The sequence below is a fragment of the Chelonia mydas genome, chromosome 11 (assembly GCF_015237465.2).
Source record: "Chelonia mydas isolate rCheMyd1 chromosome 11, rCheMyd1.pri.v2, whole genome shotgun sequence".
Lineage (NCBI taxonomy): Eukaryota > Metazoa > Chordata > Testudines > Cheloniidae > Chelonia > Chelonia mydas.
In genome coordinates this window covers 25,671,648-25,686,777 of record NC_051251.2, presented here as the reverse complement: position 1 = coordinate 25,686,777, position 15,130 = coordinate 25,671,648, and the positions used below count along the sequence as shown (strand labels likewise).

The following is a 15,130-nucleotide window of genomic DNA, read 5'->3' as shown; positions in this document are numbered from 1 at the left end:
TAGTCTACAATTAGCTCACTGACAAGTGTATCACACTTCATAAAAGTAAGCATTCAGGGTAAGTAAATAGCAAATCCTGGCCTGTCTTCAAATTCACGTTTGGGGTTATTGACTGATCCTATCCTCTTCCTATGTGCAGTGTGAATCACAGCCCAGGCGAATTCCTCCTTCACTGAGTGGCCAGGTGAGGTAGGACAGGAGCTCTCTGAAGAGGCTGCAGCTGCACACCTGTGCCCTTCAACTCCTCAAACTGACTGTCTAGATATTATCCAACATACTCGTAGTATATTAATCATTCAGTGGTTGTAATAGGTTTCTTACATTTCTGGTATTGCTGCCTCAGTTTCTCTTCAGCTATGGATACTGTCTTCCATGGTAGATGGGTGACTTTCTTTTTTAACTATGAACATGTTGCCAGAACTTAATGACTACAATTAAAACTGAGTTTTGCCATTGGTTGTACTTGCAATCCTGCTGTTGACCTATTTTAAAATAAAATTAGGTCACTCAGGTGTACATCTATATTCCAGCTTTCACACTTCATTATCAGAAGGGCCACTATATTTAAAATGCTTATGCTACTGCGCTAGCTAATACTAAGTTCTCAGAACTCTGCAGACCTTGCTGACACACACAGATTTTTGTCTTAAAGCACTGTCTCACACCTCTTGACTTGTGTAAATAGCTATGTTAATTCAAAACAGGCAAATAACCAGTTTGTCTAAGAGAAGATAAATCTGTTAAGATAATTTTAAGCTTCTCTGAGGAACTTGTAAACGGTGGCTCTCTGGATGAGGCTCAAATTATTTTGAGGCTTAGATTCATAACAAATTTTCACATTAAGAGACATGAAAAGTGGGGTAGTGAGAAGTATAGAATCTTTCTAATTTGTACTAAGGACAGGAAGAACAATTACTAAATACCACACTTACAAGTAAGCAAGCAAAACAAGAATGATGCATCACCATGTGCCCTGTTCATCTATTTGCCATGATTACACTTTAAGTAGTCAAACATTTTTAGTATGTTACGTAAGGTATAACAAGGTCTTGCTACTGAACTTACTTGTCAGGGATTTACTTCCTTTGTTTGTGTGGTGGTATGGGATGTGCAAACCTAAAAAAAAAATTTTTTTTACCAGTAAGGCTATTGGCTAAGTCTCTCAAAGTAGAAGAATAAAATCACTTTAACCATACTGAAGACCCTTGAAAAAGGCTTTATATGATTAATGTAGCCCTCTGAAAGCAAGTTAATATCTTGGAGGTACCACCAAGGCTTCCCTCTTGCTGATGGACCAGGCATTAAAAGTGATCTACTCTACCCAATACTGATTTCTCTAGGCTTTTGGGGGATGAATTTGACAGACATTTAAGAAAACTCAGTCTTCTGCCTGGTGGTTTTGCTGACTCTTCTTTCTTATTTCAAGAAATCCTCCATAAAGATTACTGGATTCCTTTCTTGTTACTCTTCTCCTTGTAGATCTTCTGTTAAAGCATAGGTAGTTCAGAAACATTCCAAAAGAATGTTTCTTAGAAGTCTGGCCAAACCAGCAAAGGTCAAGAGAAATTGTAATGCTGCTGCCCCTGCTTCACCCAACACCTGTTGCAGAGGTGGCTTTACAAGTTTTTCTATTCTTGGGTAAGGACTGCATAAGAAAATCTTCATTGTAGCTCAAGCCTATTCATATAATTTCAGCTGTGTCCATACCCATGGAGTTTTTCTTCAACTATCTCTACAGCCCTTCTTTCAAATTCTTTTTTGTCATACCTTCAAAATGAAGATCCTCAGGTCATCTTAGGGGAGCCCACAATCCTTAAGACTACTTAACATTTATAAATATGCAACTGTACCTCCCCATTGCCCACATGCACATGAAAGTTTACTCCTTTGCAGTAGGACATTCCTTTTTCAGTATATGTCCCTGTCTGTAGGCCTGGCTACTGCTAGACAGACCATTCCTAAAAGTTAGGAGCATAACAGCCTTCAGGAAACATCGTTATAGTGCCATTCTTCGCAGCTTCTTCAGCTATCCCTCTATGCGAGGATGATGTCTCCCAAGGTGGGTTAATTGGTGAGTTTTTAAGTGGCCGAGGAGCCCAATTCTTGCCCTGCAGGTTTTCCCACAGAAGTGACAGTCTTGCATAGTTGTTGCCTGGAGTATTGTGCCCTTTCTTTCTTCCTTTGTTCCTTCTCTGTCTCATGAGCACATCTGTTCTCCTCAAAGTGAGCTGTGGCTTGGTGTATGGTGTGGCACCACTGTGTTCTGTTCCGCGCCAAGTCCTCCCAGTTTGTTGGGTTGATGCCTCCCTTTTTAAGATATACTTTCAGTATGTCTTTGAAACGCTTGCACTGCCCTCTGTGAGCCCTTATTCCCTGACTTAACTGAGAGAAGAGTACTAGCTTCAGGAGGCGAGTGTCGGGCATACGTACACAGTGGCCAGCCCACTGGAGTTGGTATTTCATGACTTGCGCTTCTATACTGCTGATGTTGGCTGCAGAGAAAACGCGTCAGTCTTCCCAACTGATCCTGAGAATCCTTCTGAGACAGCAGTGCTGGAACCTCTCCAGCTGCTTGAGATGTTTTCTTACCCAGGTCTCACACCAATAGAGAAGGGTGGGGAATGTTAACTGCCTTGTAAACCAAGGTCTTGGTACTTGTTTGTAGATCCCTGTCATTGAAGACTCGTTTGAGTAGTCTTCCAAAATGTGCTGGCATAGCAGCTCCTGTATTCAATTTCAGAGTAACAGCCGTGTTAGTCTGTATTCGCAAAAAGAAAAGGAGTACTTGTGGCACCTTAGAGATTAACCAATTTATTTGAGCATAAGCTTTCGTGAGCTACATCCGAGGAAGTGAGCTGTAGCTCACGAAAGCTTATGCTCAAATAAATTGGTTAGACTCTAAGGTGCCACAAGTACTCCTTTTCTTTTTGTATTCAATTTGTATCAATGCTGGCTGTTTGGGAGAGGTGGCTGCCAATGTATGGAAAATGGTTCAGATTCTTGGCTAACTTGACCAAGCCAACTTCTTGCATTCTGAGAGAGAGTCTCTATCAGTTGTCATTGAGAATAGCTGACTCCATCTCAGACTGCAACTTGAAGCAATTATGCATTTATACTTGAGCATACCTTGTCACAGAAATTATGCATACTGTTAAAATGAAGATCAAGGAAGGCAAGAAAGTTTGGTTAAATTGCAAGATACTTTTCCAGCTGTCCTCCTACTCTTCTGGGGGTGGGGGAATTCACCCAAACAAAGCCTATAAAATGGCATGAAAGTTGAGAATACTACGAACAAAAAGCTAAAGACATAAGAAATGTTTAGTTTCTTTTTAAGTGTTGCAGAAATGGAAAGCTTGAAAGAATTGGTGGGTATATGCCAGACTGTCAGGAAGTAAAATTGAAGATGAGCTGTATGGGTAGGGTTTGTGGGATTTTGGGTTTTGTTTTGTTTTGTTGTTTGTTTGTTTGTATCTCTGGTACTTCCTCACTAGGAGTAATGCATTTTGTTCTGGACACAATCTCAAAAGAGTAAGTAGAAATAGAGGAGGATCCAATAAGAGAAGAGGGATTAAAAGACATGAAAATATTTTCATGTGAAGGGATAGTGAAAAGACTTGGGATGCTCAGTTTAGAGAAGGATAAAGGGATGTGATAGCGAATGACCCATCTACTACCTGAAAGAAGGTAAATCACTATCAAATACTTCTACTTACCCTTCTTCAGAATACAGACTGAAAGGGGCATTCAGTTAAATTGAAAGGCAACTCCCTTATAGCTGCTAAAAAGGGAATACTAGTTGATAGTGTGTAATTATTCTGTGGAACTCATTGCTCCAAAATAAAATTATGATGAAGAGCTTAATAGGATTTTTTTTAAAAAGGTTTAGATTATGGATGAAACTCAGGTACACTAGGGTTACCTATTATATTATATTTTATATTTTACTGGGAGAGCTAGTGGTTGCCCTTGTATTTAGGTTGTCATAACACTTGCCATTATAAAAGATTCTTGGAAAGTTTTTTTTAGAAGCTTTAACGCTTCCAATCTTTGCAACAGGCCTTTGAAATTCACAGGGAAGTAAGTCCTCTGGTTAAAGAAACAACTCTTCTTCAGTCTGTCAAATTCTGTTCACATTCTGATGAGAGAGGAAAGTCATTTTTCCCTCTCTTGTTTGAGTTCTTCAGGAAAAACTTTGTCATGATGCCAGACATGGAATTTCTAAGGTCAGGTCCATGCTACTGCCAAAGCAGCAGCATGCATTGCCCTGGGGAGGCCAGGAAGCTGTCAGCCATTGTAGTGTCAGGATAAGTGGGAGAGAAGAACTGGGTTGAGGTGTCCCTGACCATCTCCATACTGCAGGTTCCTGTCCCTCTCATGGGGTAATAGCTTTCTACTGGTAGCTAATGTCCTGTAGTTCAAGTAGTAGAAGGCTCAGCTTCAGTGCTGAAGATTGAGGCTTCAAAACCTACCGATGATAAATGATGTGTGAGGTTTTCTCCCCAGAAATCTAAGAAATTATATACGGAATAAAGCTTTCAGTGTAGTTAGGTTGCAAAATCAAGCACTCAAAAGTTAGGAAATACTAGATTTGAGGTTGTCCAGGCAATCTTAATTCTGTCCCACTATGTTGTCTGCATTATGATATAGTTTTAATGACATGATCCCACGCTATTTTTTTTTCCCCACAGTGTATCTGCACAAAATGGATGAATAAGGAGGCAGAATTAAGTTGCACAGGCAACTGTAAATTTGTCAGTTTCTAACCTTGAGTGCTTCAGCTTTCAGCTTGAATAACATTCTTTTAACATGCATTACATAGCATAAATAGTGTGTTATATAATGTAGTATAAACCCTCACTCAGTTCTTTGGAAGAAACTTCAGCTTTAAGCATATTATTCTTTAACTGTATACAATGGGTTTTCTTGCACTTTCCTGTAGTACAGGGTACTGTCAGAGATAGGACACAGGATTAGAGGGATCACTGGTCTAATCCAGTGTGTCAATGAGTGCTACATTATGTATTTTTTGGGGTGAGGAGAGAAGCAACAACAGAATATCAGGGCACTAGAGATGGACACCCTGCAGAAATAACACTGCTTTTCTCTCTTGGATAGATTATCTTTTTGTCTTCTCTGCTCCTGGTCTCTGACTGTGTCACTAAAGACTGTGTCACTAAAGACTGTGTACCATGATTGGTCTCCACTCTGTGTCCTTAGTGACAGCTAACATGTGCATTTACAGTTTGAGTTGGTTTCATTGCATGATGCCCAAGTTGCTATAGCACAAATAACTAATGAATCTTCCAGTAATCCAGCAAAGTTGACTAAGGGTGCTAGTATATGTCTCTGTTACAGGCATTACGTATTTTGTGCCAATCTTACTTTTATCTTAATAGGTACAAAGAATTTTACGTGAAAGATTTTGTCACCAGTGCCCTAATGGAAAACTGTTTGGGGTTCAACTTCAGTACAAGTGAGTAAGCAACTTCATAACTTTGTGGGCAGCTGCTTTAATATTTTGACCTCAGTTTAAACAAATTCTGATTTGTACAGGGCCTGTTATACCTTTGATCTTTTTTCTGTTAAGTAATGATTTTAAAATGCACTTAAAAGAAGCAGCTTCTTAAAACTTCAGTAGAGCTTGAAACTCATTTAAACTTTGTTTTAAAATTAGATTATTAGAAAGACTTGCATTCCTGTTTTTCATGTGTATAAACTTCTAAAAGAAAATCACCTTCTGGGCTGAATTTTTCTCATATATGTTCAAGGAACTCCTACATTTTGTCCATGCCCATCCCTTCTCAGGTTGTTTTTTATTTAAATTTTTGAATGTTTGTTTAAGTTCATCCAAAAGTTGAGAGACCTTGGTTTGTATCTTCTTCTCCCAGGCCTTCCTGCCTGGAGCCTTTCCTGCTTTGTCAGAACACTGCAAGGAGTTTCTGCTAGAACCTGCACACCCCTAGCAGTCTAGTTCCTGACTATTCTCCCCTTCATTGCAGCCTCCTGCTGTTCTTTATAGAGCAGTCACCCTGATCTCGCCTAGATGTGGCTTATTCTGTAATCGGGGTGGCTAGCTCCAGCCTTAAGGGGTGAGTGACCCTGTTACAGGAACTAATAATGAAACATTTGCTAGTATAAATTAGGACTCCAAAAAATAACATGGTGAGAGGTAAATAGTGGTGTCCCCCAGGGGTCTGTACTGGGCCAGTCCTATTCAACATATTCATAAATGATCTGGAAAAAGGGGTAAACAGTAAGGTGGGAAAATTTGCAGATGATACAAAACTACTCAAGATAATTAAGTCCTAGGCAGACTGCAAAGAGCTACAAAAGGATCTCTCAAAACTGGGTAACAAAATGGCAGATGAAATTCAATGCAAAGTAATGCACATTGGAAAACATAATCCCAACTATATATATAAAATGATGGGGTCTAATTAGCTGCTACCACTCAAGAAAGAGATCTTGGAATCATTGTGGATAGCTCTCTGAAAACATCCACTCCATGTACAGTAGCAGTCAAAAAAGCGAACAGAATGTTAGGAATCATTAAGAAAGGGCTAGATTACAAGACAGAAAAATCATATTGCCTCTATAAATCCATGGTTCACCCACATCTTGAATACTGCATGCAAATGTGGTCACCCCATCTCAAAAAAGATATATTGGAATTGGAAAATGTTCAGAAAAGGGCAACAAAAAATGATTTGGGGTATGGAACAGCTTCCATATGAGGAGAGATTAATAAGACTTTTCAGCTTGGAAAAGAGATGGCTAAGGGGAGATATGATAGAGATCTACAAAATCATGACTGGTGCGGAGAAAATAAATAAGGAAGTGTTGTTTACTCCTTCTCATAATACAAGAACTAGGGGTCACCAAATGAAATTAATAGGCAGCAGGTTTAAAACAAACAAAAGGAGGTATTTTTTCACACAATGCACAGTCAACCCATGGAACTCCTTGCCAGAGGATATTGTGCAGGCCAAGACTGTATAACAGGGTTCAAAAAAGAACTAGGTAAGTTCATGGAGGATAGGTCCATCAATGGCTAATAACCAGGATGGGCAGGGATGGTGTCCCTAGCCTTTGTTTGCCAGAAGCTGGGACTGGGTGATGGGATGGATCACTTGATGATTACCTGCTCTGTTCATTCCCTGTGGGACAGGCCACTGTCAGAAGACAGGATATTGGGCTAGATGAATCTTTCATCTGACCCTGTATGGCTGATCTTATGTTGTTAACATTTATTGTCTCTCTTTTGATAATGAAGAATTTATTTTGAATATTGATCACTCATTGCTGAAAGACATCCAAGATTCTGTAAGAGTTACTTTTTTCTCTTTTCTTCCAAGTGTATTCTTCCCTCTCAATGGAAGATTGTTTCAGTTGTTAACAGTAACTCCCGTTCTTTTCTCTTTTTTCCCCATTGTCAATGTAAGAAAATTAGTGTTCCTACTATAAAATGCATTTTGTAACCGACTTTTAAAAAAAACGAATAAAACAAATGTTATGCACGCATTCTTCACTGAATTAATTCAGTTTTGGGGGGAAATAAATGTAGAATATAAGACCTGATCCTCATTGTTATAAAAAAAAATATCATGTAGGCCCCTTCCATATGCTTTTGGGGTCTTTAAAAAAATTACTAATCGCAGGGGATGACCTCCACAGCAACAAAGGTGGCACTGATGTTGTTACGCTGTGGAGAGGCAACATGATGAAAAACTGGAAATCAGCAGGACAGTTTTCATTCCTCATTTATGGCAGAGAACTGAAAAAGTCCTTGTGGTTACTAGAATCTCTCTACAACCATTTCAGTGTTTTACAGTAACACTTCAATTAATCACTTACATTATCTTAATATACAGTAAAGATACCCTAAAGGGAAATAGCTTTGCCTTAAGGAAGAGCATCTAGAACTGACAGCTTAGTAGTTCAGTAATTGTTTAAATTTCTAACGAAGTATTTGTCTGAACTCCAAGTAACATTCCCATAACTCTAGATTGGTGTGAAGTTTGAGTAACACATTCATAAAAACCTGTGTGAGGAATTCATAGTTCCGTATTCATACCAGAATAATATAGAATAAGTTTACCACTTTGTGATAAATGACTTCCTGTTTCTACTTAAATTCTAACGTTCTATGCTAAATCAATTCACTTAAACTCTGAACACTATTCTAGCCATCTTTATTTTCTGTAATTTCATTGTAAACTTAAGTTCTGTCACAGTTCACCTATGCTTTAGCTTAAACACCCTGAGCTTCAGTGAATGCATCAGAAGCTTAGTATGGGTAATCAGTTGGTTAAAATTATTTAGTCGGTGATTCCACATGTCCTAATGGTCTCTTAGCTGGCACATTTTGAAGCATTTTTTCTCTTCGTTTTGTTGTTGTAACACCATTTGTTTGTCAACCTGTTGCTGTTTAAAAGTCTTAATACTAATTGAGGTTTGTTCCTTTCCTATTTGAAGAAAGGAGCTAAGAACTGAGTGTAATAGTTTTTCTCTGAAATTTGCCTTCCATGTATGGCATAGTGGTGCCTAACGTGGTATTTAGAAGAACTAGTGATACTTTTATAACACACATTTTTAATGTTTATGAAATCTGAGTCTAATCATCTTTCTTACTTGGATTTTATTACATTTTGCACCCCGTGGATGTTACTGTGATTGCAGTTAACTGGCCATCCTGTGTTAGGCTTCTTTTTTTCTTATCTGAATTCTCTTCTACAGCTACAGCAAATACTCCTGTTCCTAAAGTTTTAACTTACTGTCATTGTCATTATAGACATCTACTGGAGCTGCTGAAACGAACTACTATCCATGGAGAAAGTAACTCTGCACTCATCATTGGACCCCGGGGATCAGGAAAGACTATGGTAAAAGCTCTTAATACAAGTTGATGTAGGGTCAGATTGTACCCTGGTGTAAATGGGTGCAACTCCATCGGTGTCCCTGAAGTTACACCACAGCAGAGTTTGGCTTTTGATCACTTCCTGTCTTTGTGGGGTTTTATTTTTAAAGATATCTTGTTTTGCTAATGCTTTTTTTATGAGCCTTTCAGGAGATGTATTCATGAGGCTGTTCAAAAGAAAAACCTTACTTAAATTTTTCTTTGTTTTTCTGAAATTATAATATTCAGATGTCTGTAGTTCAAATACAAGAATTTCATATTTCAGTCAGACTTTATGTGCAGTTCACAATAAAGCATGTAACAGGAACGCTGCCTCCAGCCTGCCCCCTTGTGGTATAGGGTGGCTCTGCAAGCACCCCGCTTCAGTTTTTTCTCTCTGGGTCTTGGAAATAATCCACCAAGCTTTCTTCTGACGAATGGTACTCTTGGTTGGGCTGGTTTACTAACAAACAGTACAGAACGCTCACTCTGGCACCTTCATTCCAATCTGCCCTTTATCCAGCAGCCATTGCCAGCCCTTTCTAGCAGGAGTCCTTCCCTTTTCTTCAAACAGCCATTCCCACTTTATCCTTCCCTCCCCAGGAAGGATCCAAAACTCTCTCCTTGATTTGTCTTCTTTCTGGCTCAGAGAGGTCATCAGGCAAACCCCATCTTTTGCTCTCCCCTAGTATCTTGGTCTCCTGCAGGAGCCTTGCTACTCTGCAGCCTTCTCCATGCTCCTTTTGTTGAAGTGTCTGTCTCTGTCCACCTGGGCTTCTTTCTTATCCCAGAGGCCTGATCGAACCACATGATCCCTCCCTTCTGTGGAAAGGTGAACTTGTATCACAGCTGGGGCTGAGACCCATTTTCCTTTAAAGGTGCATCCACCCTGTGACAAAGTATAACAGATTCCTAGTGTGACTGGCAGAAACTTCTCTTGAAATTCTCTGAATGCTACACTGTCCCACCAGCAGAATGTACCAGCCCTTAGGCATTATAGACTTCTCTTACCTCAAACTGTAGGCTCTTAATTCATCATAGTGAGGAACAGAGGTAACTTGTGCTGCTGCATTAGTGGTGTTTCTCTGATCTGGCTTTGAGTGGCTGCACTGATGTTTGACCTGCTACTCAACTGACTTTTCCCTTTTAAAAATGGAGGGTTTTTTCCTACCAAAAAGGGAATTTTTGTCATTGGAAGCAGGTCGTGCTTTATGAAGTTTCAATTTGCTTTAACTGTTTTTCATTCTTGTCTGTGAAGCTCCCTGATGTCTGTATAAAATCTGTAACTCAGACTTGTTTCTACTGAAGTCATTGCAGCTCCACTTAGAGTTGTCAGTGTGGATCCCACTGTAGGCACGTGCACTGTGTGAGAGGCTGTAATCTTTTTTGCTTATCCGTGTCCATGTGGGCTGCATATGCACCTTGTGCTCCAATGCAAGGGCATAAAGGCAAAGTGGCCCTGACTCTCCCTCCATTCCCTCTTACTACCTGTGGTAGCCGTACGGAACGTGGATTGTGTCTGACCCACCTGGATTTTTGTCTAAGCTCCAGATTTATCTAAAACACTCATCACTACTTAGTTTACTTCATAAAGTTCCTCATTTTTGGACATTCCAAAAAAGCCCAGACATGATGGGGGAAACCCTTTGCAGACCTGTTTGTGCACCCCTGTACAGCAGGACAAAGTTGTACAATGGTTAAAATATGGCAAACTCTAAGCCTTCAAAGTTTACATCCTGCTCTGTGTTACTGTCTAATGCCCTGATGAACACAATCTGTCTCTCTTCTGCCTTGGGGAAGCTCTTATCCCCAGTGAACGCTTCTTTTTCTTGTGCTCTCAGAAATCAAGGGACACAAGGCTCAAATTGCATCTCTTGGAACAATCCACTGAAGGTAGCCTCAGATCTAGACGAAGAAATGTCATCCTGTCTGGAACCTAGGAGGCTTTCCTCTGATAGTGCACCGGAAACTAGGTACACCTCCAGTTTCAGCAGGGAGAGGAGATCACAGAAAGCAGTTGAATCAGCAAAAGGAATCATGGCACCGTTGGATATGTTCTCTATACTAATGATATCAGTGCTGATGTCTTTATTGCTGGCTCTCGGACAGTGACCCAAAACACTCTGCATCAGGTATGTGCGCAGAGCTGCGTTAGCAGTAGTGCTTGACATAACGTCCTCCTCAGAAGGAGGACTCAGTCCGAGGGTGGTAGTTCAAGGCCATTCAGCTTCAGAGATGGTAACAGAGCACCAGCACCCAATAAGGTTAGAGACTTGGGCTTTGGTACCAGCACTGACTGAGGAACCACTCCAGATGCAGGGGTTTGCCTTTGAAGATCCACCTTTACTTTTCTTCCTGGCACTAACATCATTACTACTGAGCTTCATAGGAACTGTGCCTGATGGCATTGCTTATCCTAGAGGTGTTCTACCCCTGATCAGACCATTCTAGTCTCTTTTTAGGAGGGGACTCTGCTGGAGACAGGAGAGATGAAACACCTCTAGGACAAGCAAGGGTGCCCAGTACTATTGCTTTTATAAGACTGGTAGTGGATGGGTTACCCACAATCTGGCCAACACCAGTACAATATGCCATTGTGGCCCTATTGGCCTTGATGACTATTGCTATCTCACTGGTCCCAGAGTTGTGCCCCATCACATATCTCCATGAGGAGGAGGTGATTACCAGTTCTCCTTGGTGTCAATAGGCCCCTTTTGCCAGAACCAGAAGAGCAGCTGGGTAAGCTGCCAGAACAAGCCTGGGGGAGACACACCAGCTTCCCTCCCCTCCCCAAGAATCTTCTTCCTCCCCCAATGAGTCAGTCACTGTGGATAGCTTGGATATTGAAACTGTTCAGTTCAAGAGAATATTTGTGAACTATTTGACATCTTAAGTTCTGCTGTTCCACAAGAATAGTCCTATCCATCAGTAAGGGTTTGATGGAGCCTACAATGGAATATTTGGCATGCACTGGCCTTGCCCCCCCTCAACCTCATGCAGAGAAGAGGTGCAAATACCACCTAAGGTGGTTGAGCAGTTGTGTGTGCACCCTATACCAGGGTGCTTGTTGTCAGCAGTACAAAAAAAACCAGTCAGCTCAAGGACAAGGATCTGAGAAAACTTTACCTTTTTGGCAAGAAGACAAACACTTGTTTCACATTACAAATTATCAAGCACTATGAAGTGCACGTTCCTTGTATGGGAAAGGATGACCCCAGTACTCTCAACTGCCGCAGAACTGCATGGTTCTTTGAGATGATGTCACTGTGGATCCCATGACCTTCCCTGCATCCCTGCTTTGAGTCCTCAGCTAACTTGTGCTTTGAATTGTGAGGGATCTGATGGAGAGTTGCAGCCACTCCATCCTTTATGCCCTTGCACAGGAGCATAAAAAGGCACAGGGTGCGTGGATGTCCTTGACAGACTGCTATGCAAAAAACTCCAGCCTCATGCATGTGAGGTGCATGCTTACCTGCAGTGGCACCTAAACTGATTACAACATCGCAAAAAAATAGCTACTTTAGGTAGCATAAGTAACTGTTGATTTGTTAACTTACACATATAATACACTAATTATGGCTCCTCTGTTGGGATCAGGATCTGTTATGAGCCTAATTTAAGTGTGTAAGCAACTTCCATTACCTGTAAAATGCTGACATAATGGACTAGAGTATGGTGATTCTGGTTATAGGACTTGATTAGAGTACATACTTAATAGGTGCTTTTCCTGTACTGTATATCATGTCACCTTGTTCATAGGGAGCCTTTAGTCAGAGTACGTGGAGTAACACTTAAGTGGTTGCTATGTACATGCATTTACAGTTTTACCAAACTGAATAACAAAGCTTAAAAGGCTATATTTGTTATAAACTGTGTGTAACCTTTTAGCTAAAAAAACTTACCTTTTGTAATATAAAAATTGTCTTAAGCTGGTAAGCTATAAAATAGCTGAAGAATTTTCATAATTGTAACATTAAAAAAATTGGTATGGTTAACAACTAAAGTATCTTTTTTTAAAGCCCTTTAAGAGATGGCTTTGTGATGGAGACATTGACAAACATTACATAAAAGTGCTTGTACCAACATGTCGATGGTTTTGTCTACTGCACTTTTTGAAGTGCTAAATAGTAGTATTCTTCCAATATCATTGGGCTCTCACTCTTCAGAATTGAAAGTATGCTAATGTTGCCAGTACAAAAACTCTGCATAGAGCAGCCCTAAAATAGAGATCATACCCACAAAGCAGACCGTGTGAAGGACAGACTGAGATTGTTGACCTGAATTTGATGGGCTAGTGATTATGGCTCGCCACTAATCGCAACCGACCCAGAAGATTTATAGGTTCTTATCCAATTCAGACTACAGAGTTTAAGAACTCAGAGTTCTATATTGGGAGAAGATTCTTGGGGTGCTTGGCAAGAACAAGTACACTGAGGATAATACCAAATTGATAAAACCTTTATTGAAATTAACATAAAAATAAGAAATGCAATGAAATTTATAACTGCAAAACAGTAAAAATTCCAAAACTCCTGGTGGTACCATCTCTATTATAAGTACCTTAACCTAACATACTCACACCCTTCCTTGAGGACCCGGGAATAGGAGGTGAAGGACCAGCCTCACTCCTGGCATGCCCGATGGTGCTGGCTTCCCCAATGGTTAGGAATGTTGAGTAGTTATACGATACTGCATAAGCTGAGCTGATAGCGTGATAGAAGATAGAATAGATAGAGCTTAGAATTTAGAAGAGCGGAACTTATCCCTAAAGCTATCCCTAAAGCTATCCCTAAAGACTGACTATTGAATCTCTCTTACAGGGTATTTTATAGGATCCCGACCTATGTAATTCAGGCCCAATGTACTGTACCCAGATCTTATTTCCGTACCCTAAGAAATTTATGGGTACCCTTCTCCTATAGGTTAGTGGATTATGACACTTACTTTCTAAATATATTAATAAGGATTATCTCATTCCAAAACTGCCAGCCTAGGCTCTCTTGATGACCTCCAAGTTGTGGTGTACCCTGCAGTTACCAACCAGTTGAAGAAGCCAGATAAACCTGTGATGTGGATAGTTCCTCCCTTTGGTTCCCCGAAGTTCAGGGACCATTCTTATCTGTGCCAAAGGTTGCTGATAATACTGATAAAATATAAGAATTAAATGGATTAATTTCAGAAAAGAAATATATTAATTGATACTGCTGGCTGGATTAGTAGGAGATAATAGCAAATAATCCTATGGGCTACAAGATGGAAGAAAGGGATACAACATGTAAGCAGAGTGATCATAGTGGTGACAGACAAATGTCTAAATTATGTGTCTTGGGGCTTTCTACAATTAAAGACTCTAAAGTCTTCTCTTCCTCACCACAACAATTTCCAGCTTCAGTGTTCTTATGATCCTTTTCCCAGTATATAACCCATTTTGGCTACGTAAGTGAGCAGTTAATTCATAAGACAAATGAAATGTGTAAGTGTATTTAGTTAGCTTCTTGAAGGTGAAAGGGAAGAAGTGGGTTTTCAGGAGAGCTATACTAGTGGAGAGGAAGTTGGATTTATGTTTAAAAGGAACTAATGATGTTGGATAGAGGAGGCAATGGGGGAGGAGAAATAATGAATAAATATCAAATTCATACTAGAATCTAAAAATACTTATGTTTAAGGTCAGTTCTTGCCAAGGGCTGTGTAGAAAATTGAGAGCACAGATAAGTCTTTAAAATGGTGACTTTTTTAAAAAGTTGTTCTTTGGAACCATCAAGTTATGCACACTGTTGATTTATGTCATTGTATGCTGCTGTTAACTTTGTGCACCCTTTCCCATCTTAATGTGTAAGATGCAGTGTGTGTGTGTGTGAGTGAGATGTCTTTAATAACATTTTCCACTCTTCAAGGTAAGGACCTTAACTACTTTTGTGTCTTGTACAGCATCGAGCACAATGGAGCCCAATCCTGATTGGGGCCTTTGGGTGCTGCTGAAATCTACTAAATGAAAATGCTAGAGCTACCATTTTAGAATCTTTTTTTAAAAGGCTTTTTTGCATTACGGGATTTTTATGTGCAGCTACAAAATAGTCTGCATGTTGTAACTTGAAAATTATTGGCAATACTTTTATATTCTGTTCTCCCACAAAGAACTGATACTACTCCTCCTCCTCCTCCTCCACTTAACTCATGAAACATGGAAATAACAAAAGTTTTAGAATTTTGAATTTAGCCACAGTATCTGTCATC

General features: G+C 40.0%; 1 protein-coding gene across 8 annotated transcripts in view; it reads left to right on the top strand.

Annotated features, from left to right (window-relative positions):
* Positions 1–15,130, top strand: part of ORC4 (origin recognition complex subunit 4) — a 56,609-nt gene that overhangs the window by 18,460 nt on the left and 23,019 nt on the right. For 7 of the 8 annotated variants that reach the window (XR_006284873.1, XR_006284872.1, XM_007061788.4 and 4 more), the window contains 2 exons: positions 5,397–5,473; positions 8,792–8,882. Coding sequence is in view for 6 of the 8 variants with exons in the window: in XM_007061788.4 (XP_007061850.1) it covers positions 5,397–5,473; positions 8,792–8,882 (168 nt within the window). In the remaining 2 variants the exon portion in view is untranslated. The remainder of the gene's footprint in view (positions 1–5,396; positions 5,474–8,791; positions 8,883–15,130) is intronic. The other variant, XM_027824275.3, reaches the window with a different exon arrangement.